Source organism: Carassius carassius, chromosome 19 (genome assembly GCF_963082965.1).
Source record: "Carassius carassius chromosome 19, fCarCar2.1, whole genome shotgun sequence".
NCBI lineage: Eukaryota > Metazoa > Chordata > Actinopteri > Cypriniformes > Cyprinidae > Carassius > Carassius carassius.
Window position 1 is genome coordinate 18,015,369 of NC_081773.1, and position 26,004 is coordinate 18,041,372.

At 38.2% G+C, this 26,004-nt stretch overlaps 1 protein-coding gene across 2 annotated transcripts in view; it reads left to right on the top strand.

Annotated features, from left to right (window-relative positions):
* LOC132095263 (zinc finger MYM-type protein 2-like) overlaps positions 1-26,004 on the top strand; it is a 28,695-nt gene that overhangs the window by 1,339 nt on the left and 1,352 nt on the right. The window contains exons 2-22 of one of the 2 annotated variants that reach the window (XM_059500091.1): positions 1,342-2,164; positions 4,300-4,588; positions 4,768-4,933; positions 14,002-14,214; positions 14,687-14,834; positions 15,150-15,265; positions 15,406-15,528; positions 15,750-15,900; positions 16,108-16,280; positions 16,431-16,596; positions 16,679-16,710; positions 16,825-16,966; positions 17,061-17,188; positions 17,567-17,726; positions 17,973-18,107; positions 18,309-18,418; positions 18,606-18,783; positions 19,240-19,370; positions 20,248-20,362; positions 20,594-20,836; positions 21,004-21,139. In XM_059500091.1, the coding sequence (XP_059356074.1) occupies positions 1,357-2,164; positions 4,300-4,588; positions 4,768-4,933; positions 14,002-14,214; positions 14,687-14,834; positions 15,150-15,265; positions 15,406-15,528; positions 15,750-15,900; positions 16,108-16,280; positions 16,431-16,596; positions 16,679-16,710; positions 16,825-16,966; positions 17,061-17,188; positions 17,567-17,726; positions 17,973-18,107; positions 18,309-18,418; positions 18,606-18,783; positions 19,240-19,370; positions 20,248-20,362; positions 20,594-20,836; positions 21,004-21,139 (3,863 nt within the window). In that variant the 5' untranslated portion in view covers positions 1,342-1,356. The remainder of the gene's footprint in view (positions 1-1,341; positions 2,165-4,299; positions 4,589-4,767; positions 4,934-14,001; positions 14,215-14,686; positions 14,835-15,149; positions 15,266-15,405; positions 15,529-15,749; positions 15,901-16,107; positions 16,281-16,430; positions 16,597-16,678; positions 16,711-16,824; positions 16,967-17,060; positions 17,189-17,566; positions 17,727-17,972; positions 18,108-18,308; positions 18,419-18,605; positions 18,784-19,239; positions 19,371-20,247; positions 20,363-20,593; positions 20,837-21,003; positions 21,140-26,004) is intronic. The other variant, XM_059500092.1, reaches the window with a different exon arrangement.

Consider the following 26,004-nt stretch of genomic DNA (forward strand, 5'->3'; position numbering starts at 1 on the left):
AAAAAGAGTGCAGCTTTATGGGGCCATGCGATTGCGATGCGTTTTAGTGGGGACCTTTGGAAAACAGTTGCGTTGTTGCTCTGAATGCAGACTTGGCACGGGCATGGCGCATATGCATGTGATTATAACCCGTCTTGGAGTTGGATCAGTAACACTTTCCTCTCTCCAGCATCCCGATCATGACATCAGTCTGTGAGGAAAGCCCAGAGATTCAAAATGCTAACTTGTTTGTAACAGCTATTTGAGCAGTGTTTTTGTATGTGCTGCTTGGCATTGCCTCCATAAGGAGTCTGTGCCGGCATTGCATCGACATTAGGATCTCAGCTGAAATGAGGCATTCAGTGTCAAGGCCTGGGAATTTAGGGAGATACACTCCAAGCTCTGCATTGCAGTCAGATGTATTAAAGTTCAACCAAAAGTCTTTATAATGGATGGATTATCATAGCACATACAGATTTCCAAATGCAAAATTGTAGCACATTGATTTTTGTGTTCTACTGTGCATTATGGAGACTAAACTGTTGCAATCTACATTTGTCATCACTTTCTTCAGAGAGACCGAAAGATTCGATGCCAATATGTTTCTTATAAAAAAAAATTTTTGTACTTTAAAAGACATGTTGATTGACATTGATTTCAATTTTATCTGACAACAAAGATGGTAAAATGGTGTTTGTTGAGCTCTATGTGGAAAGCCTAGCAGGACATGTGAGTTACTGTTCATTTACTGGCCTGTGAGTAATTTGGGTTTGCTTAGTGATGATCATTTTATGATTATGGTCATGGATACTTCGCTCAATAGTTAATTTGTAGTTTTAAAAACCATTAATACTAATAATAATGATAATAATGTGATTGTTCAAAATATTGTTCCGTCTTGCATTTCAGAATTTAAAGTTCCAAATATTTTTACTTTCTTGTTTTTCCATAATTTCAAGTTCTTAAATAATTTAGAATAATTTGATATTCCAAATTGTTAACTTTCTAGCTTTTTGGAATTAAAAACTCAAAATCTACAGTTTCAAATCATTTTCACTTTATTGCATATTAGAATTTGAAGTTCCACATTGTTTTCACATTCTTACATTTAGAATTTAAACTTCACCACTTATTTTAGACATCCTTTGTTGTAATTTGATCTTGTAATAATAAAAATGAGACTGACTTGTTAAATTTTGGTAGTCTGTAGCCGGATTGGTCATATTTTGTTTGATCTTTACGAAATAAAGGGATTATTAATCAGCAAGCCAATTTTTTTTTATATATATATATATTCATCATTCATGGCTCTTTTTTTGCTTCCTCGGGTAATTGTTGAACTCATTGTGTTTGTGTCAACAGGTGGTTACCTAAGCAATGGATGGTGATTTGGAAGCCAGGGCAGATGTTGAGGAGGCAGGTACAGTCACCGGGGAGGAGGAGGGGGAAGGACATATGGAAACCACACCCAGAACAGAGCAGACTCCATCTGCAGAAGAGCCACAGACAGTACCAGACCTGCCCAAGGCCTCAGAAGACAATGATGATGATGTAGTATTGGTGGAAGAGCCTCCTGCTCACTCTCAGGGGAGAGTCCAGCCCCCCAGTCCCACACCTGCAGAGACCCTCACTGCTGCCAAAGACTGTGCGGAATCGTCTACCACAGCAACAGCTTCCTCAAAGGCATCCAGTCCTCCTGCCTCTGCAGCTACGGCCAAAAGCCAGAGTGAGCCAATTGTTATCGACGACGAGGAGGATTCGGAGCTCAAGGTTGCTGCTTCTTCCTCGCTGCTGCCCCCGGAGGCCAAGAATGTCCTGAGCAACACGGAGCCTGACTCTGAAATCAAAATCGCTAGCGTTACCACACTGGGAACAGACTCTTCGAGAGTTGCCATGGCAACTTCAACAGCTACGCCACTGGTGCTGTGTGCTCAAGAGGATATAAACCTCATGATCACAAATGTGACATCGCTGAAAGGCGAGGGCGGTCCAGCGGCTGCCGGGTTGGATGGTTTGGAGGGAGCTGAGAATGGTCTGCAGATCAGCAGTTCATTCAGCCTGAACCCAGAGGCCCAGCAGAACCAGGGTACAGCCAGCAGACCTTCACCCACTTTCAACCCGGGACGCATCGGTGCTGCAAGCCAGCCTGTGCAGAATGGAGAAATGGGGACACACCAAAGATCTGGTAATTCATCCTCATGTATCTGCTTTGTCATCCTTTACACAAAATACATGTACTGTAGCCCTATGAAATATGTTATAATTAATTAATGAATTAATTAATTATTTTCTGTTTTTATTTTTCTGCATTAATTTTTTTTTCCTCTGAGCTCTGTTTTAATGGTTTAATTACATTTTATTAATCAAAAAACATGTCTAATTAATTAAAATCATGAAACTTACTATATTAAACAACAATTGATTAAAAGTTCAAGTAAAAGGCCCTATAGTACAGACGAACATACCTGCAAACTAGTCGCTTTGAATCAAAATATATCATTTATGTGAATCATCTAGACCCAAAGAGTTTTTTTTGGTCTGGGAGGGAGAGAGATTCCAAGCTCATAGAAGGGAGTGTATTCAACCAAAGTCCCTTTCTCGGTTCGACTTGAAGCAGCAGTGCGCAGACCAATCATTTTACCGATCAAAGCACCGTGAGAGCTACAGAGAGCAGATGGCTCCGTGTGCTTTCGAATTGCTCTCACAGTACTTTGATATCAGATCGGTCTGCTCACTGCTGCTTCAAATTGAACCCCTCATCTCACAGTTGGTCCATTTTGACAGCACACTTTTACGCTCACATCCGCATGTAAATGTATCGTCAGCATGGATGTTCTTTTAGTGAGTTAAACGGACAAAAAGTTCTCAATTTACAAACAATATTTACAAACAATATTATAAAAAACAATATTTACTGTTTTTGCTCAAGTTCACTGACGAAGTTTCAATCAAAGCCACAGCAGAACTGTTTTGTGTCTTGGAGCAACACAGTGGTGTTTCGATACTGAATAAATCCATGTTTTTGAACGAATCAAGTGAGTCAATGATTCACTAACCCATTCATAAAGACCTTAGTCACTTGCTTCATTTTTGAATTAATCATCCGTTTGAATTAATGACTCACTCATTAAAACATTTGCCATCATCTACTGGTGAGTTGGATTCATATTTAAAAGTATTGCCTTTTTCCCAACATTTTTAACTTGAATGTTCCAAAATATTTAAAAGATTAATATTATAAAATTATTTATGCATTTGAATTTTATTTTGGTGTAAATGCATTTATGGCACCTCAGCTTCATTAAACAGTCTGTGTAAATGCATCTAATGCCACTTCAGATGCAGTTTGTTGATAGTATGCGCACTCTGTGAACATATATATATATACAGAGTGTGAACACTCTGTGAACATATAGATAAATTACTCCACTGCTCACAAAGAGAAGTATGAACACTGAACTATGACAGTTGCACTGTCCAGAAATTTTGTGGTATAAATGTGCTTTTTTTTTTACTTGAAGCACGTGTTGTCTTTTTCCTTTATTTTGTTGTCAGAGTGCACCAGAACGCTTCATTTACAAGTTAAATTCTCAAATAACTTCTTATGGGGTGGGGGCTGGTTCCAGACCCCCTACAAGGGTCATATTCCGAACGGTCACTTTTTTTTTTACCTCTTGTGAGTTTGCAGGTATGGACAAAACCATATCATATGTATTAGAGGTTTCAGTTTCCAAAAGCAGGGTGCACCATTATCCATAATGCATGTAGTGCAAAGTTGAAGAGTTTAGTAGGAAAGCTTGTACACTGATTGTACTCTGCATCTGTTGTTTTGTTGTTTAAAATCACTGTGTTACAGAAGCAGTGACTGATCTTTTCTTTCTTATTGTGTAAACAGTGTAACTGTTTATTGAATAAGGAAAAATATGGGACAGGTACTTGGTCCTATACATCGGTTGTTGATTGGTTTTTGAGATGGGTGTTGCACTTAAAAGTGGATGCAGATGAGCACAAGCTTGTAGGCGTCGGTTTAAGAATAATTGAAGAACTCCTTCCTACATGATCAGAAGAGAAGTGTGTTTTCAAAGGAAGGGCCTGTTATGACATTTTGATTAAACATTTAGGTCAGAAAAAAAAGAAATGAAACTTATACTGATGGATTTATAGATGAAATTGGTAATATGCTTTAGAAAATAAATCCATTCATGTGCTTATTTTACAGTAGTGTATGGTTGTATTTTTTGTTACCAAGATTCACAAACCAGAAGGTTTTGCGGTGGTCTTGTCATAACATGAGATTTAAATCCTTTTTTGCTTCTTTAGATTCATGGATCTCCCAGTCGGCCTCTTTTCCCCGTAACCAGAAGCAGCCTGGAGTGGATTCGCCATCTCCTGCAGCTCCTCTTCCCAAACCACCCTGCCAGTCATCCTCAGGATCCCAGCAGCCGCAACGCACCATGAAAGTCACATGCGCCAACTGTAAGAAGCCTTTGAAGAAAGGCCAGACTGCATACCAGCGCAAGGGCTCGTCCCACCTGTTCTGTTCGACAACCTGCCTGTCTGCCTTCTCCCACAAGCCAGCTCCCAAGAAGAGCTGTACTATGTGCAAGAAGTACGACTTTTAAAATGAGTTTGAGAAAGTGCCAACTTAACCACTCTTGTTTGTACAAACTCAGTTTGATGTTTCTCTCTCTCTCTCTCTCTCTCTCTCTCTCTCTCTCTCTCTCTCTCTCTCTCTCTCTCTCTCTCTCTCTCATTCTCTCTTTTGTCTTTAATTTTTCTCCCAATCAGAGACATTGCCAATATGAAAGGTGGCACCATAGTGGCCCAGGTGGACTCCAGTGAATCATTTCAGGAGTTCTGTAGCACAGGCTGCTTGGCAGCTTATGAAAACAAACAGAATCCTCAAAAGAACCAGCTCAAAACAAAGTGCACCGTCTGTGGAAAGCTCACTGAGGTCAGACTATTTACATTCTGCTATACTTTTGATTATCTCATACAGTCATAATACCCAGCTGCGAACTATATGCCGTGTTTCCACCGAAATTACCCGGAACACCTGTACCAGGGACTTTTTTCCCCGGGAACTATTTTCCTCCAAGACCTGTTTCCACCGTGGTCTAAAGTACCATGAAGATTAGTCAAATAGTCTGGTGACGTAGGTCTGTGCGCGTTTCTAAGTACAAAGTACACAAATTTCGGACTTGCATCCTCGATAGTTCGAACTTCGCGCATTCGACTCGGGAGTGTGATGTCTGCGACGACGCAAATCTGGTAAATCTGCAAACAGCAGCGTACTTGATAACATCAGTCAGCTCGCCTTGGCTACTGCAATTTTACTCACTGTATTTAAAAAAAAAAATGAAAAAGGATATCAAATACCACTGCCTCCTTTCGTTTTCCTTTAAACAAAATAATAGCTGCAGAAATGTACTTATTTCAGGGAAATGTGTATATCTACAGCATATAGATATATTTAACATATAGATAAATTGAATACAGACCAAAGATTACCCGTTAGATTTACCCAAAACAAATTATATTTTATGTTTAACCACTAAAGAGACATCAGAGCCAGCAGCAAAGGTCAGAAGGACTAGCTGAGTTGAAGCTTCTCTCACCTTTATTTATATAGCGCTTTAAACAATACATTGCGTCAAAGCAACTGAACAACATTCATTAGGAAAACAGTGTCAATAATGCAAAAATGATAGTTAAAGGCAGTTCATCATTGGATTCAGTTATGTCATCTCTGTTCAGTTAAATAGTGTCTGTGCATTTATTTGCAATCAAGTCAACGATATCGCTGTAGATGAAGTGTCCCCAACTAAGCAAGCCAGAGGCGACAGCGGCAAGGAACCGAAACTCCATCGGTGACAGAATGGAGAAAAAAACCTTGGGAGAAACCAGGCTCAGTTGGGGGGCCAGTTCTCCTCTGACCAGACGAAACCAGTAGTTCAATTCCAGGCTGCAGCAAAGTCAGATTGTGCAGAAGAATCATCTGTTTCCTGTGGTCTTGTCCTGGTGCTCCTCTGAGACAAGGTCTTTACAGGGGATCTGTATCTGGGGCTCTAGTTGTCCTGGTCTCCGCTGTCTTTCAGGGATGTAGAGGTCCTTTCTAGGTGCTGATCCACCATCTGGTCTGGATACGTACTGGATCCGGGTGACTGCAGTGACCCTCTGATCTGGACACAGACTGGATCTGGTGGCCACGGTGACCTCGGAACAAGAGAGAAACAGACAAATATTAGCGTAGATGCCATTCTTCTAATGATGTAGCAAGTACATAGGTTGTTATGGGAAGTGTTTCCGGTTCCGGTTTACCTAATTAATGCAGCCTAAAAATCCTTTAACGGATTTGGATAATAGAAGCATATTAGTATGTTATGTGTATGCCAGGTTAAAGAGATGGGTCTTTAATCTAGATTTAAACTGCAAGAGTGTGTCTGCCTCCCGAACAATGTTAGGTAGGTTATTCCAGAGTTTGGGCGCCAAATAGGAAAAGGATCTGCCGCCTGCAGTTGATTTTGATATTCTAGGTATTATCAAATTGCCTGAGTTTTGAGAACGTAGCGGACGTAGAGGATTATAATGTAAAAGGAGCTCATTCAAATACTGAGGTGCTAAACCATTCAGGGCTTTATAAGTAATAAGCAATATTTTAAAATCTATGCGATGCTTGATAGGGAGCCAGTGCAGTGTTGACAGGACCGGGCTAATATGGTCATACTTCCTGGTTCTAGTAAGAACTCTTGCTGCTGCATTTTGGACTAGCTGTAGTTTGTTTACTAAGCGTGCAGAACAACCACCCAATAAAGCATTACAATAATCTAACCTTGAGGTCATAAATGCATGGATTAACATTTCTGCATTTGACATTGAGAGCATAGGCCGTAATTTAGATATATTTTTGAGATGGAAAAATGCAGTTTTACAAAGGCTAGAAATGTGGCTTTCTAAGGAAAGATTGCGATCAAGTAGCACACCTAGGTTCCTAACTGATGACGAAGAATTGACCGAGCAACCATCAAGTCTTAGACAGTGTTCTAGGTTATTACAAGCAGAGTTTTTAGGTCCTATAATTAACACCTCTGTTTTTTCAGAATTTAGCAGTAAGAAATTACTCGTCATCCAGTTTTTTATATCGACTATGCAATCCATTAGTTTTTCAAATTGGTGTGTTTCACCGGGCCGCGAAGAAATATAGAGCTGAGTATCATCAGCATAACAGTGAAAGCTAACACCATGTTTCCTGATGATATCTCCCAAGGGTAACATATAAAGCGTGAAGAGTAGCGGCCCTAGTACTGAGCCTTGAGGTACTCCATACTGCACTTGTGATCGATAGGATACATCTTCATTCACTGCTACGAACTGATGGCGGTCATAGAAGTACGATTTAAACCATGCTAATGCACTTCCACTGATGCCAACAAAGTATTCAAGTCTATGCAAAAGAATGTTGTGGTCAATTGTGTCAAACGCAGCACTAAGATCCAATAAAATTAATAGAGAGATACACCCACGATCAGATGATAAGAGCAGATCATTTGTAACTCTAAGAAGAGCAGTCTCAGTACTATGATACGGTCTAAATCCTGACTGGAAATCCTCACATATACCATTTTTCTCTAAGAAGGAATATAATTGTGTGGATACCACCTTTTCTAGTATCTTGGACAGAAAAGGGAGATTCGAGATTGGTCTATAATTAACTAGTTCTTTGGGGTCAAGTTGTGGTTTTTTGATGAGAGGCTTAATAACAGCCAGTTTGAAGGTTTTGGGGACATGTCCTAATGACAATGAGGAATTAATAATAGTCAGAAGAGGATCTATGACTTCTGGAAGCACCTCTTTCAGGAGCTTAGATGATATAGGGTCTAACATACATGTTGTTGGTTTAGATGATTTAACAAGTTTATACAATTCTTCCTCTCCTATAGTAGAGAATGAGTGGAACTGTTCCTCAGGGGGTCTATAGTGCACTGTCTGATGTGATACTGTAGCTGACGGCTGAATGGTTGCAATTTTATCTCTAATAGTTCATAAAGTCATTACTGCTGTGGTGTTGGGAAATGTCAACACTTGTTGAGGCTTTATTTTTCGTTAATTTAGCCACTGTATTGAATAAATATCTGGGGTTATGTTTGTTTTTTTCTAAAAGAGAAGAAAAGTAATCGTATCTAGCAGTTTTTAATGCTTTTCTGTAGGATATGTTACTTTCCCGCCAAGCAATACGAAATACCTCTAGTTTTGTTTTCCTCCAGCTGCGCTCCATTTTTCGGGCTGCTCTCTTTAGGGTGCGAGTATGCTCATTATACCATGGTGTCAAACTGTTTTCCTTAACCTTCCTTAAGCGTAAAGGAGCAACTTTATTTAAAGTGCTAGAAAAGAGAGAGTCCATAGTTTCTGTTACATCATCAAGTTGTTCTGAGGTTTTGGATATGCTAAGGAATTTGGTTACATCAGGAAGATAACTTAAAAAGCAGTCTTTTGTGTTAGAAGTGATGGTTCTTCCATACTTGTAACAAGAAGTAGAATTTACAATTTTGGCTATATGAATTTTGCAAAGAACTAAATAATGATCTGAGATATCATCACTTGGCTGAATAATTTCAACACCATCAACATCAATTCCATGTGACAGTATTACATGAGGACTGAGCTCCCGCTGATCGCGTGGAGCTCTCGTCTCCGAAATCGGTGAAACACATTTTTAAATAGGCGCTCTCTTTATAAATAAACCACAGATTTTTAAACAACTACATTTACACCTGAAATATTTTTAAAACTACATTTTATGACACAATACCAATAATATTTTGAAAATGATCCAAATAAATGGTGATTGAAATCGCAATGCTGCGTGAACTCAACCAATCAGCATGTTTAACGCCCAAGTCCCGCCCCCGAAAGTTCTGGACCTTTGAAATTGTACTACCTCACAAACAGGGACTTTCTGAGGGGCAATTTATTTATCTGGAACTTTATTTCGATCCTGGTTCCTGCGGTGGAAACACAACGAGTACCAGCCCAAAGTCCCTAGTTCCTGGGTAAAGTTCCTACGGTGAAAACACGGCTTATGTCTGCAAAGTATTTCCCTTGATTTTGTCAAACATTTGTTTGACTTACAGATATCTTCTATGAGAAATATTGTTTAGCCTGGTTTAGCTTATAGGATGTTAAGCAGATTGCCAAATCAGGAATCCAGGGGCCTGTACCATGAAGCTGGCTAGCCAGGTATGTTTCAGTTTAGTTTGCACCAATCCTGGGTTTTAGGTACCATGGAAGTGGCTTGGCTTTTAGTGGTGTTCATCCCCATAGTAACTTACGCTCCACAGCTAACCTGCTCCATGGCAGGTTATGTTCTGGTTTAGAGATCTCAAACTGAAATTTGACCAATCAGCTTGAAATGAAACCTATGTAAATAAGTTTTAAAATCAATAGCTTTAAACATGACTACATATGAGTTTAGATTTTTAAGTGTTTTATACCTATAAATATTATCAACTCTATAATAGAGCTGCAACTAACGAATATTTTTTCTGTCGACTAATCTAACGATTATTTTTATTACAATAAATAATTCTAATGTTCTTTTTTTGATTAGCTAAGGAATCCTTTGAATAACTTTACAAAAAAATATAAGTACAACTTCTAATATAATATTTCTATACTTTAACCTTTATTAAATAACCTTTATTCATTTTTTACAGTATACAAAAATAAAGAGGCAAAGAAAATTATTTTACTATGGTAAATATGAGTTTACGATAGCGCTTATAATTAAACCACAGTAGCCACAAATTTACAGTTGTCTGAGACGTCATGAAATGTTCTTTAGCATCACAAACCATAAAATGTAGTCAGGGTTCTGCTATGGTTTAGCATGGTTTCTAGAGATCTGGAGCTGATTCGGGGTAGCTCGGTGGTTTGTGACTGTTGTCTCACGGTGCACTGTCTTTTAAGGGGCCGTTCACATATCGTGTCTTTTGCACGCTCAAGTTCGTTATTTCCAATGTAGACGAGCAGTTTGCGCGCTCATAATGGTAGCGAATGCGAAAACAGGCGCATCCGCACCGCATCAAGTTAACATCTCAACTTTCATGTCATGTGACGAACTGAACAATCAGCTTCATCCTTTGCCGTAACAACGTTGAAAGCTCAGCTAAGATGAATGAACTGCTGATCATAGCTGTATATGGATAGCCATTTTGAAATAAATTTAGTAGCAGAGCTACTGCAAGCGATTTTTAGTGCTGCAAATCCATTTATCCTTTGCTGAAATTTCCGCTTCTTCAGGGAGAGAGCACGTCATGGTTGCTTAGCAACTGCAGACATCCCAGGGGCGCAACTGCCCGAGCGCTTTGGAAAGGAGAAAGCGGCGCGACTAGCGTTTTCCACGCGTTTTTAGGCGTGATATGTGAACGCCCCTAACGCGTGTTTGAAACCAGTGCTAACACACTTACTTTTTTTTTTATTTTATCCTTACTTCATCCGCTAAGGGTGATCATACCAATAACTTGTAATCTTTACAAGAATATCAGAATCATGCAATGAGCAAGTCTGCGTTTATTAGACACTTAATAATATCACATCAGTTTGTGCTTTTAGAATCGCCGAATCTGCTGCGGTCGTTCCATCACTGCAACAAAGACCTGAACCAGGAACTTGGTCACCAGGAACTTGGTCACCAGATCACACGGTAACCAGTTAAACAGTAACACCGGAGAGCGCCAGGATGTTTTCCTCTGAGGTGCTCGTGCATCGCAGTTGTGCTGCCGTGGTACACCATATCGGTTTTTCAAAGGGAACAAAGGACCATTTTATTTGGCCTCTGTTTGAAGTATTCCCATACTTTTGATAACAGTGGTCTCTGTTTTTGTGATAGAATGCAACTTTCTCCATTCCCAGTATGCCATTACGCGAGATATAAACCGTGTGACGCGTCGACGCATTTCACGCACGTTGACGTATTTTTGTAGCCGACGTAATCGATGACGTTGCAGCACTACTCTATAAACTAACTTTACCACTTTTACTTGCACTTATATGGCAAGATGTTTTCTTTAAGTTTCCCTCTTTCGTGGAAAGATCATGTAAATGTGTTTTAAATTCTTCATCTTGTTCAATCTTTTAATTTTTGGTAGTGAATCTCTCACAAGAAGTGAATCACAATTTCAAGGCATGTATATTGGCTGTTCATTACTGATGTCACACTTTCATTAACAGAGAAAGTTTATGTACCAACAAAGCCATGTTGGACTGGTTTGGTTTTGTCAACTCAAAACTAATCCTGTAACCCTGAGTTTGTTGAGCCACCATCATGGTACAGGCCCTAGGACTCTGTGCTTGCATTTTTGTTTAATATGCACAGACAAACATTTAGACACAGGTACAGAATGCTTGATTCATAACAAAGGTCATAAGAACCTTTTAATTGCACTGAGAAGAACATCTCTCTCTTTCTCTCTCTCGCTCTCTCTCTCTCTCATATATATATGTATGTATGTATATGTGTGTATATATGTGTGCGTGTGTGTGTATAATTTGTATATGTACAGTCTATATTCATTCTACTTTCAAATGTTGGGGACAGTAATATATTTTTTAAGAAATTACAGTAAATTGATAGTAAGAAAGTTAAATGTTTAATATTTAAAACATTTTTGTTTAACTTTCTTAAAATCCAGCAACTGTTTTTAACATTGATGATAATGATAAATGTTTTTTTGAGCTCCAAATCTGCATATTAGAGTAATTTCTGAAAGATCTTGTCACCTAAAGACTGGCGTAATGATTCTGAAAATTCACTGGAATAAACATTTTAAATATATAGAAACCTTAAAAATTTGGGTTGCTCTTTTACAGTATGTGTACTTGCATGAACGTACAATGTACCTACCCAAGAAAGCACTGGATTATACTGTATATAATATAACTACATAAAACTGTAAAATAAAGTGCTATCACAATTTCTATGCTAAATATACAAAATATTTTTGATCAAATAAATGCAGCCTTGGTCAAGATCAAGATGCTTCTTTGAGAAACAAAGATATACTGACCCCAAGCTTTTAAAGAGTAGTGTATGAGTCATATTTCAAAACCGTTTGAATGTATTTATTTAGTGTCTAAATGAAGTTATGAAGTTGGCAGTGAAGGAACATTTGTCTGTTTCCTAAATGTTACAGATTATTGTAAATGATCCATCTGCATGTTTTTTATTTTATAAAAAATTTTGTTTTGACCCTGTAATGTTTAATGTAAATGTCATGACTGGACCTCCGTTTGAAAATGACAGATAATTATAATTACTTAAAGCCCGCTCTTACAATCATCTGAAATGCCCACAGCTCCAAAGAACAACCAAGTGTTTGTGCACCCCTTTATTTTTTTTTTATATATAATAGTAATGGTAATATGCCTGTACACTGTTATTTACAATTCCTACTAAGAAAGCTTTTATCATTAATAATAAATCTTGTTAAACGTAGTGGTCGACTGATATTGTTTTTTTTTTTCAACCGCCGATGCCGATATCTTGGAAAGCAGGAGGGTGTGATGGCCGATATCATTATTTTTATTATTTTATTAATATTTAAGAAATGTTTAATCATTTGACAATAGATTAAAAAATAAATGTGTAAAATAAACATACTTTAGATGACAAAGTATTTTTCACAAATACATAAATATTTAATAAAAGTATAATTAAAAAGAAAGTAAACATTGTAACCAACAGGGCATCAGTATTTTGGGAAGTTTGTGTTCATTGGGAATCATTTTCAAATAAAGCCAGGGTAACTCTCATTTTACATACAGCACACAGTGAAAATGACATGAATATTACAGTGGGCAGATGCATAAAGCGTAGCATAATTTTAAATCACGAGTTAAGTTTAAAACATTCAATTCACATGGACCGAATGTAACGCACATGATCATGCTGGATAAAAATGCGCACTTCACAAGATCACACAGCTGGATTCCATTAAGTTTGCTAGGTTTGTAAAATTAAATGTTCATTAGCCATTCAAAGATTTGTTTAAATGATATAAATGCTTATTTGCTTAATGCTGACGACAAACAAGTTTGCCTTTCTATTACTAATAATATAAAAGTAATCGTTATAATACTTTTTGTATACATTAATTCCTTTGTTTAACCGTTCTATCTGATTGGACTTCTATCCATATTAGACAGAACTGTTAACTACTACAGTAAACGAGAGAGGGTGTGAGCACTGTGTGAGCTCAGGTGCTGCCTTTCTCAGTGCCGTCCAAATAAGTCTGTTGAGCCGTCAAAATACCACATCGGCCAAGCGGAAAAACTTATCGGCTCATGCCGATATTTGAAAAAAAGCCAAATATTGACCGATTTATTGGCCTTGCCGATATGTGGCGACCACTAGTTACATGGTGTTCGTCTAATATTTTTTATGTGAATATTAAATGACTGTGACATGATAGTGCTGGATTATTATTATAAAGTCAGCTAGGTTGTGTATTCTGCAAATGATGCAATCTGCTTTATCCTGATGGTATTATGTAGATAAATTTGTTGTTTAGATTGCATTAGAGCTTGTTCGCCTAAACAATTCTTGCTCACAGTAGAGCACTGGACTCTTGCATTTGGATATGCTTCCATTAAGGAAGGAAGCTCAGAATCAGTGCACATTCAGTGCATCTGTAATACGAGTTCATTGTGCCTGGATGAAAAACCCAAGTACTGTCATTTTCACCCACTTTTCATTGTTGTCCATTGTTGAATATCATTTTTTAGCACTATCAAGCCTCCAGCCTTGTAGCCACGGATACTGCCATCATTGACTGTATTTGTGGTGTATCCATGCTGATCACCTTGGGAACAGCAGTGAACATTACACCAATCTAGTAGTCAATGTGTTGATTTTATAATGTTATGCAAATCTATTACTTATTACGTATGCGCATTGAATACAATGCATTTTTTTTTATCTTCTAAGATAATTTTTTTTAATGTATCTTTTTGTATCTTCTCCAGATTCGACATGAGGTGAGCTTTAAGAATGTGACCCACAAGATCTGCAGTGACGCGTGCTTTAATCGTTACCGTATGGCTAACGGGCTCATCATGAACTGCTGCGAACAGTGTGGGAACTACCTGCCTAGTCGTGCAACAGCAAACCACTTTTTACTCATCGATGGTCAGCAGAAACGCTTTTGCTGTCAAAATTGCATCAGGGACTATAAACAGGTCAGTGTTTGTGTTTAGTTCACATCCCACAGTGATGTCTGTTAGCATGCTTTAGTGGTAAAATTCCAATTGCTGCAATAACCAATATATATAATTTTCTTTTTTCTTTTTGTTTTTACTCAATACTGTATTATTAATATTTATAGCAATCCAAATTTCTTCACTTTGTACTCAAATGCACGTTGTAAGTGAGCTAAACTCAGAGCAGAGATGCGTTTGTGTGGAGCCGCTCTGGGACACTGGCTCATGAGCTGCACACATGTAAATGAACACAGTGGAGCGATTCACTCTGGAAAACGCAGCATCTATTTAATTAAATCCCAGGCTGGTGATTTGATTATTTCACTAAGCCATTTTACCATTTCGATTTTATTTTGATCAATCGTACAGATCTAGTTTTGATGATGTTTTTAGTGATTACTCTAAATTATTATAATTTAAAATTTTTTTTTTTTTTTTTTTTTTACCACAGACTCATGGGAAGATAGTGCAGTGTAGTGGCTGTAAGGTGATGTGCAGATCATTTGATGCCACTCAGTGTATTGGGTCAAATGGAGCCATGGAGTCTTACTGCACCACAGCCTGTATGACAAAGAGCAAATTTGCAGCTGCTGCACAGAGTGAGTAGATAATCACAACCCAGAGCTAATGCTGTCACTCTCACTTCATGGGTGCCATACTGCCTACTTTTGTGTTCTCCTAATGCCTGCATTTGATGTGGTTTCATAACATGTTGAATATGCAAAATGTTGTCCTTATTTGTTGTGCAATACATATAATGTACATAATGTCGATCTTAGATCATTTCGCAGGCAATTTGATTCCTGCTTTAAGATTTGTACCTATTTCAAACTCTGAGTCAGAGATTTGAGGTCAGGAGAACGGAGTATCTGTTATAAATGTCAGCTCATGTTTGATCTTGTTTGTATTTGTAGATTCTGAGCCCTCATGCCACTTCTGTAAGAGAAATGCATTACCTCAGTACCAGGCAACTCTACCTGAAGGGAAGGTTTTGAGCTTCTGCAGCTCACAGTGTGTCACCAAGTTCCAGGTACTTCAGTTGCCTTTATTTCTGTAAAACCTTGCGTAGAAGAACACAAGCTAGTAAATGCATTATTAAATCTTAGGAATGTCTAAGTACAAAATGGTAATGTTCTGCTGGTGGCTTTATTATCCAAATGTCCCCTGCAGAATGCCACAATCCAAACATCAGCCAATGGGCAATTTCCTGCTTCAGCTTCTGAGAACATCCAGCTGAAATGTAACTACTGTCGTGGTTCCTTCAACCTGAAGCCAGAGATTCTGGAGTGGGAGGTGAGATCTCACACATACATTTCAACTAGCCCATTTAGTTTTTTAGATGTAAACCTTTAAAGGAGGACTTCAAATGTCCTATCTAAGCACTATTAAAGTAGTCCATGCAAATGTTGTTGATGTTGATTGATATTATGGTGTAATTAATTTTTGGACAAACTGTTCTTTTAAGGATTTGAGTAGCCTAAGATTGAAGTGTGATTTATATCTGATCCCTGCAGGATAAGGTGTATCAGTTCTGCAGAAAGACCTGTTGTGAGGACTACAAGAAGCTCCACTGCATAGTGACGCTCTGCGAATACTGCCAGGAAGAGAAGACTCTGCATGAGACCGTGAAGTTTTCGGGTGTGAAAAAACCCTTTTGTAGTGAAGGTCATTATTCTGTTCTGAATTTCTGTCAGAGTTTAACAGTACATTGTCCTGTGATTAAATCTACTGCTGTTCACATCATGACATGTTGTGATTTTATCTTTTATGTATGAGGGACAATATTCTAGTGAATTTGGTATATTAAACTTTGCTACATTCATCCATCATGACAGGAGTGATATTTCAGGCAGTGTTTTTCTCGCTCTGCAGGTTGTAAGTTACTGTTCAAGCAGGATTTCACCAGGCGTCTGGGCCTGAAGTGTGTCACTTGCAACCACTGCACCCAGATGTGTAAGAAATCTCTCACCAAACAAATAGACGGAGTCAGCAGGGACTTCTGCAGTGAGATGTGTGCTAAAAAGTTTCACGACTGGTACTACAAGGTACATTCATGTTCTTTTGAATACATTATGGTCTTTAGCAGAGATCCTGTGTTGTTGTTGTTGTTGTTTTTTACTATTTCTTGTTATATTATTGGATCTAATCATCTGTGCTGCAGTACTTTGTAATCCCTGCATTTCCATGTCCACTAGGCGGCGCGCTGTGACTGCTGTAAGGTACAGGGGAACCTGACAGAGTCTGTGCAGTGGCGTGCAGAGATGAAGCATTTCTGTGACCAGCAGTGTCTTTTGCGCTTCTACTGCCAACAGAACGAGCCCAACATGGCCACGCAGAAAGGCCCAGAAAACACAGCTTTAGGTACAGTTTAAAACCCGCAGCAGATACGCGTGTCTGAATCATGCTGTCATGTTTACAATGAAATCCTTTGGTCCATTTACAGGGATTGGAGGAGCAACCCAAGCATCTAAAATGGTGAGGGTGCTGTCAGTTTTGACTGAATCATTGTTAAACACGAGAAGCTACAAATTGGCATGTTGCGTAGTCGTTTAGATTGACTCTAGTCCGTTCTTATTGTGACTGTTGCAGTTGTTTACTCAGGGGCCTGTATCCTATGCTGGGGGAGGGATCCTGAAGGATGTGAAAAATAAAGCTGTGCTCTGTAAGCCCCTCACTATTACCAAGGCCACCTACTGCAAACCCCACATGCAGAGCAAACTACTGCAGACAGGTGAGCACCTTCTTCTCTGTGAAAGTAAAACTGGACAAACTTTTTCTGGAAAAGATGGAGGTTTATGTGGTTCTCTCTTTCTAATCTTCCTCAGATGAGGCAGGTGTGGAGGGCTCAGGAAAGGAGTACGTACCTGTTCCAGTCCCTGTTCCCGTTTACGTCCCAGTTCCCATGAACCTCTATGCTCAGGCCACGCCCACTCCTATTGCAATACCTGTACCGGTAAGTGTCACATTGTTTGTAATGGCAATATTTTTAGATTCATGTACATGTAGTTTCAGTTGAAAAAAGTACAATTCATAGTCAAGTCGATTCATGAAAATGATTCATACTGTGCATATAATATTATTTTATTAATTCATGTTTTTCTTTATTTTATTTATAATTAAATTTAAACTAATAAAGTTTAATTATAACTTGTATTGCATTTTGTCTCTTTTTATACATTCATATTAATTTAATTGATGTTTTATTATTCTAATTACCGTATATATTTATTTTATGTTACTCAAACATGAAAATGTTCTGAAAATACATAATGGCTACATGCCTTACCTCACAGAAATGACCTTCATTGCCTCAGTGTTTTGGTATTTTCAGGTGCCTGTGCCAGTGTTTCTACCAACCACGCTGCAGAACGCTGAGCAGATTTTGAAGACCATCAGTGAGCTAAAAGCCAAAGTCCCCTCTGACCCTCTGGAAGCTGATCTAATAGCGATGCCTGAAGTGATTGGACAAGATGAGAAACCCAAATGCTCAAGTAAGAACATGTTAGGAGCTGTCTACCTTTGACAGACTGAAGATGGACTCTACTTGTGTTTGTAACATCACTGCCTTCATCTCAGCAATTAGCTACTGTTGGTTGTCATTTACCAGCTTTGTGACACTATGTAGTGTCAATTTTACCCTTCTACTCTCAGAAGCCTGTCGTTCCCCTCCATTCACACTGCAACATTTTGAAATGATACAACATTTGTAAATCCCAAAACCTCCTCTCTTTTTCTAGACATCAAATGTGAAAAGAACAGTAGAGAAGTGAAGATGGAGAGTGTAAAACATGAAAATGGCAGTGGCAGCTCAGAAGAGGAGGAAGAAGACAAGTATGAACCAGATTTGGATCTGGAGAAGGAGCTGCCTCTTGGTACATTGACGCTAAAAGAACTCTCATTTTATTGCAAAAGATTAATGACTTTTTTATAATATTTTGCCTTTTGCAATCTTGACAATGCCTACATTAAATAGTAAAAGTATATTTCTCTGTTAAACTCTCTAAATATATAATTACTGTTTCCAAACATCATAACCATACATAGTAAAGAAGTGTTGCTGTGGTGTGTTTCAGCATCAGAGCCCATCCTGGTAGAGAGTTTTGATACAGACACACTTTTCTCATTGCCTCCAGTCCTGTCTGAGGAGAAAGAGAAGACGCCTCGGCCCAGAACCAGGAGGAGGGTAATGAACACATCTACCCCTATATCACTGCATCCAATGCTGTCCTGTGATTAGAAAACCATTTGCTGTTCACATGCTGATGTGTCATGATTGTTGAGGTTCTATATGAGGCTTGTGGCGTCACAGAGGGTGATTGTTAACATTGACTTGTGTGTATGCTGATGTTTCTGTTTTACTGTTGCTGCAGGGCCAGAAGAGACGGGCAGTAGAGGAAGAGTCTTCATCCTCATTATCCTCGTCACCAACCTCAGCTGCAGACAGCTCTTTCTCCTTGAACACCAGATACGGCTTAAATGCATGGCGGAGATGGGCCACATCTGAAGCCTCACCGTCCAGCCAGTCCAAAGGAAAGGAGAGGAAACAAGGTATCAATGATCTTCTTACTAACTTAAATGAGTTAATTCAGTTTGATTTGTAAATTGTAATGCCAGATGGACCCAGAGCTATTTTCAAGCTTGGATGGTTTGTTGAGAGACTTTTGTTTGGTTTGAATGTGCTCAATGATTATAACTTCACTGCTGTTCACATTCTGAAACAGTTTTGTTGATCTCTTTTGAGTTATGAGGGCACTTTTTTCCGTCCTTCTGAATTGAACATCAGACTTGTAAAAACAGGCTTTATATTGCAACAAACTTTATTCTTTGGGATACACCCCTTGAGATGCATTATCTTGTTTGTCCTATAAGGGGGTCCTTTATCATGTTTGTGTAAACAAGCATTTAAAAAAATCCTCAAGATAATCTTAAATGTTTCTGTATGCTGTACTGGTGGTGGTGTTTAAGGTGGGGGTTTTTTTGTGTATGTGTGTGTCTGTTAAACAGTTAGTCTCCTGTCCCTGAGTCCAGCCGAGCTGAATCAGTCTTTATCTCACTTTGTCAAAGAAGTGCATCGGCCCAGTGGGGAGCGCTATACTCCAGACAGTCTCCTTTACCTCTGTCTCGGCATCCAGAAGGTGAGACTGTCTACAGCCTTTATTCACATGATTGTTGTCCATTAAAACTGTAAATGAGGATCCTTCGAGAGCAGAGCCTCTTGATAAATATATGGAGTGGACATTGAAATGTTGCACTTTTTAGTAAACCTCTGCATTTAAAATAAATGAATGCTTTGCTTATAAAAATCTAATATAAATCCATAAAAAGTCTTTTCTCCAGAGTAGGGCTATACAATTTTTGTTAAAATATACATTTAAAAATAAAACACTAAAATCTACAATCTATCATTTTAAATTCTAAACTGTACTACTAAAACTACACTAAATTTAAGAATTACAACATTACAGTGTACAGTATGAACATTTTATATTAATTTTAAGGATTGCTAAAATGTCATTTATTAAAAGTATTAAATAAGTGATTTTAAAGACACAATTTTAGAAGTATTAGATGATAAAGAATGTAAATGTAAAAATAAGTGTGAGCACCAAACAAGATTTCCAGGTGCTCTCCTAAGAACCAGACAAGAAAAGCTTATGTGCACCTCTGCTAATATTCTACCAATATATTGGGCATCCAAAAATCTTACTCCAGTTCAACACTAAAGTTCCCACCAATTGAAAAGGAGAACTAGAGAGTCCATGATTAAGTACTTAAGCTGTATTTAAAACTATACTCTAATGCAAACTAGGTCTTCGCTTGAGCTGTCCTGGTCTAAGCAGTATCCAGTGATTATATCATTTGCTGTTCACATCCTGAAACATGCTGTTGATGCTTTTGCTATGAGGATACATCAGACTGCTTATTGGAGACTGACCAGTCACCTGTTATTAAAAGCATTTGTCTTACAATCACAGTGTTGTATTGTTTGTGTTCTAATATTTTGTTTTGTAGCATTTACAAGATAAAGGAAGGACGGATGACCTCTTTGGTGACCCACAGTACCACATGTTTGGGGAAGAACTGAACAAGCTCCTCAAAGACTGGCAACCCAGTGTCCTTCCTGATGGTAGAAGCACTAATATGTTTAAAAGTGTGAAGAGATTCAAGTAATGTGACTGACGTTTTGAAATGTCCAGTGATTATAATTTGCTGTTCACATTCTGAAGTGCTGTTGACTCAATCCAACTATGAGGACATTTCACATATATTATCTTTCTTTAGCATGATTTTGAATGTTGTCCAACTTTGTTTCTGATTCTAAATACCATTTTGTAAATGTGAGGGGTTTTCTGTTGAGGTTCTCGGTGGGGTCGTGTTGAAGAGCAGCATCTCTGGAGCAGTGGGCAGATTGGGGAGCAGACGCCCTCTGTCCTGCTGAGATCTCTCCTTTATCTCAACACCAAATATTTTGGTCTTCGCACCACTGAACAGCACTTACGCCTCTCGTTTGGAAATGTCTATGGCCCAAGCAGTTCCAAACCGCACAGCCACGAGACCACCGTCTGTATACGCATCCCCTCCATCTCACAGGAGCAGCACGGTGTGTTCATCTGAAACATACATAGCATCATTCAGACATTATTCATTAGTATTGCTTTTATTCTGCAACCTATTTTTATTGTCATGCTTTTGTGTATAATAATACATTTCTGTTTGAGCTGTTTTGTATGTTCTGTACTCTGATGAACCTTGTCTCTTTTTCCATAGAGCAATCAGGAAGTAAGAGGAGGCGGAAAGACGACTGTGACTCAAACTTTAAGACGGACAGTGATTCAGGAGGATCTGTTCACTGTCCTGTTAAGAAACATGAGTGCAGACTGTATGAGCTTTACCTTTCGAAGTGGTGAGTACTATATGTAATGTATTGTGAAGAACTTGCATTTGAAGAAATGCATTTGAAGAACTTGATGTAAAAGATGTTTGCAGAGCCCCTGGCCAAGCACCAGCACTATTTTGGTTGGAAAGCGCAACCCAAGACCAGGGATGGAAATGAACTTTTTTGGCCGGTGGATTTCAAAATCTACCAGCCACTCAATGTTTTTACCAGCCACTTTCTTGTTTTTAACCGACAAAGTGTAACTGCATATGAAAATTAATACTATAAGATCTACAATACTTAAGCAGTTTATTTAATCTCAAGTCTCAATGAAATACTGACATTTTCTCTTTCAGTGATGCTCAAAAATGCTGTCTATCTAGGCAGCTTACTAGGTTTTGAAACAGTCGACTATTGCTGAAGTAGCTCATTCTCTCAGCTCGGTAGCCAAACTGGATGAAACACTGCACTGAACTTTTTTTAATGCACATAAACATTTATTGCGATATTCTAAACCATTTTCGTACGCATTAATAATGTTGTATTTAATTCCAAAGGAAGGATTCACCAGTATAAGTGTTTTTTTTTTTTGCTTGTTTTTTGTGGTTGAGGGAACACGTGGGGAAAAGTCCCGTTCAACACTGTATCAATGAAAGAAATCTCGGCTCGCAAACTTACACCGTCGACAAACAAACGCACGGTGTTTTTAATACAGCGTTTTTACGCGTCTCGTTACGCCAGAGCTGTCAAACATGTGTAGTGATACAATATTGTTTCTACAAACAAAAATGAACCGCGTAACAACTTACTAGCCACAGAGCTAACTTCTGAAAAAGTACTTGAGGACTGGAAATAAAATGCATCCCCGGACTAGTGATGGGAAGTTCAGATCATTTTACCGACTCGGACTTTTGAGTCTCGTTCAGCAAAATGAACGAATCTTTTTTCGAGTCATTTCGTTCATTTCGTTCATTTTAGCAAAATGTAATGAAAATGTTATGTTACTTCCCCAACACATCTAGTACTTACACAAACGTTGATCCCACTAAAAACAATACAAAACTAAAATGCTATAAGATACAGAAAAAAAAATTCCTTCTTTACCTGGGTCTTCAGTCTGTGATTTAGCTCACCTCACCTCTTATCTGACAAGAGTCCTCGGGTTTAAGTCATTCCTTAATCACGTGACAGCCACATACGCAAAACTAACGCAGTCTTGAGCCGGAAAGAGAATTGATTAGTTCATCTCATGAGTCTTTCGGGTCTCGGGTCGAGTTTGACTCGTTCCTTAATCACGTGACAGCCACATACGCAAAACTAACGCAGTCTTGAGCCGGAAAGAGAATTGATTAGTTCATCTCATGAGTCTTTCGGGTCTCGGGTCGAGTTTGACTCGTTCCTTAATCACGTGACAGACCCATACGCTATTTCTGACATTTCTGTCACTGTGTTTTTGTTACTGTTTGTTGAGGATCTGTGGTTTGTTATTATTTTATAAATAAATAAAACCCTGTTATAAATAAAATATTGATTAATTTGTCTTTTTGACTGTCTATCGGTAAATAAACACTAGGCTATATAATAATTCAAGCGTACAATAAAAAGTATTTATACTAGTTTGTTCATTTTTACTCCAATTTTGAGTTTGTTAGTATAATAATTGCTTTTCCTAGGCAGACTTGACATATTGGTGTAATATATGTATAAGAAGATTGCTCAAAAAAGGACATAATGACATATACATTAAAAGCAAATAAAATTTTGAATTTGAATTATTAATGTTAGTTTAAAACATTAAGGTTATGATAACTTCAGCTTTAACAGTTTTAACCCAGCTCAGAGTGAGGAGGATACTTCAGATCCTGGTGCTACTGCCAGTGCAGGGGCCATGTTTTGGGAAGACTTTGACGAGAGGGTAGCAAGCTTGAGGCCTTCTGCTACCTATTCTAAGACCTCAGATGCTATAAAGGTGCAGGCCTACCTTGCAGAGCCACTCTTACCCCGCACATCAGACCCTCTGGCCTGGTGGAGGAGATGTTCACCAGTATACAAAAGCCTTTCTGAAAGTCACAAAGACAAGACTTTGCATTGTGGCCACATCTGTGCCATCTGAAAGAATTTTTTCTAAAACTGGGCAGATTATCTCAGATAGAAGAAACAGACTCAGCCCATCCAAGGTCAGGGAGCTTGTTTTTTTTAATGCAAACATGCCTTAAAGCAAGTCCTAAAAATATAGCCACAGTGTGTAATTTATTTTAAAGCTTATTTATTTTTATTTATTTAGAAAAAGACTAGCTTGTTGTGCAATATTTTTGTTGTTGTTGTGATTTTAAAGGTAATTTGTTATTGTTATAAGGCTCTGTAGCTTTAGTATCTCTTCATTTTCATTTATTTTTATTTAAATGGTTTAAAATTATTTGGGGAATGGTTATACTCTTTGATATAAAGTTTTTATTTTGGCACAAAAGTGTTATTTATTTTAAAATGTATTCATTTTAAATTATTATATTAAAAAAAGCAAAGCTTGTTGTGCAATATTTAGTTTTTCTTTTTTTCTTTTTTTATATTGTACTTTTAAAGTTCATTTGTTAAGGTTATTAGACCCTGTGGCTTTATTATCTTTTAGTTTTATCTTTATTATACTTTTTTATTATTTTGATTTATTTTGGAATAGTTGTCCTCTTTGTTACAAAGCTTTAATGGCACAAAAATAAACAATAAACAACAATTCAAAAGTATGTACACAGTGTTTTTTAATGTTTATAAAGTGTCATATGTTACAAAAGTATGGTTTATACAGACAATCTGATTTAATAATTACTCTAGCCAATGTTGTCACATCACGGGACAAAAGAACGAACAACCCGAAGAACCGAAAGATTAACTAATCAATTCTCTCTCCGACTCAATACTGCATTCTTTTACTGTCTATGGTTTTAGCGTATGGGGCTGTCACGTGATTAAGGAATGACTCGACCCGACCCGAAGACTCATGAGATGAACTAATCAATTCTCTTTCCGGCTCATATTGCATTGGTTTTAGCGTATGTGGCTGTCACGTGATTAAGGAACGAGTCAAAAACCCGATAGACCCGAACTATGAACTAATCAATTCTCTTTCCGGCTCATATTGCATTGGTTTTAGCGTATGTGGCTGTCACGTGATTAAGGAACGAGTCAAAAACCCGAAAGACCCGAACTATGAACTAATCAATTCTCTTTCCGGCTCAGACTGCATTGGGTTAGCGTATGGGGCTGTCACGTGATTAAGGAACGAGTCAAAAACCCGATAGACCCGAACTATGAACTAATCAATTCTCTTTCCGGCTCAGACTGCATTGGGTTAGCGTATGGGGCTGTCACGTGATTAAGGAACGAGTCAAAAACCCGATAGACCCGAACTATGAACTAATCAATTCTCTTTCCGGCTCAAGACTCCATTGACTGACAGGTGAATCCATAGACATGTATGGTGAATCACTACTACTAGAACAGAACCTATAGAATAATGCGCATGCGCGACTGAAGAGACGACTCGTTCTTCCCGAGTCACATTAAAGATTCGTTCAGAATGAACGAATCGTTCAAGAACGACACATCACTACCCCGGACAGCAGTTATTAGACACGCGACTGATAATACTGTTTGTTAGTTTGCTTATTATGCCGTTAAAAACAATAAGATAAACACAAACTATCCATATAATCTAAAATGTTGCAGAATGCTGGAGGAGAATGAACTTACCGGGGTTTGACCGAGACATGACAGTATGCGGAAACTTGTGCGCGATAACAAATTCAACTCTTCACGCAATCTTGTATATCACGAGCACGTGCTATAAAACGTACTGTAAATAACCAACAAATATATCATTCAGCCAGCGGCACTAACTTCAGCTGGACAACGCAGCCGTTTCGAGCCCGGTTTACACCGCCTTTCTCCACGGAGCTGCTTCGGATGATATTACACTTTATTGCGTGTTGTACACACACCAGGGATGGAAATTAACTTTTTTTGTCCACTGGCTATTTCCACTGGCAAGCTATTTTTATTTACCTGCCACGGTGTCCGGTAGGTGAAGCTTACCCGCCACAACACAAAATCGGGTGCTAATTTCCATCACTGCCCAAGACCATGATTCGCTAATGCACATTGTTCTGAACTAAGCAGTGTCCAATGATTAGAACATTTGCTGTTCACATCCTGAAACATGGTGTTGACACTTGTAGTATGAGGACACATAAAACTGACTAGAAGGAGCTGTGCCTGTAATATTACATAATTTTACTGTTCTCACTTCATTTTTTTAAATGCTTAAGATACTTTTCAAATCATAAAAAAAAAAATCTTACTGACCCAAAACGTCTCAGAAGTATTGTATATTTAAAAATGCATGGAAAATGCCTGTTTGTTAAAAATAATATATATCCTAGTTATTATAAAAAAAATGTTATATTACCCACCAGAATCAGTCACATTGCATCTCCTTTATCCGGTCTGTTCTTTGTTGATGATCTGAACAAGTCCAATGTGTATCTGTGGTGTTTATGATGGTCAGAGATCCAGTCTGATGATTCAGTAGCAGTCTGTCTCTGAATGTCTCATTAATATTAGTCATTTTTTAGTCAGCTTTAATAAAGCCGATTTTTAATTCCAAATGTCCACAGTATCAGATAACCTCTCAGTGTTTTAACATCAGGGTTTAGAGTGACAAGAAGTAAAGAAAGTGTCGGCAAAGGTTGGAGAATCTGTCAAAGCAACAAACAGAAACAGAAATACAAAAAAAGTGAATACCGGTAATCCTTATCAGCATTCATTTAGATGGCTTCTTTTTTAACTCAGCGGCTATTAGCATTAAGTGTAAATAGAGAGAGAGGTTATTTATCTATATA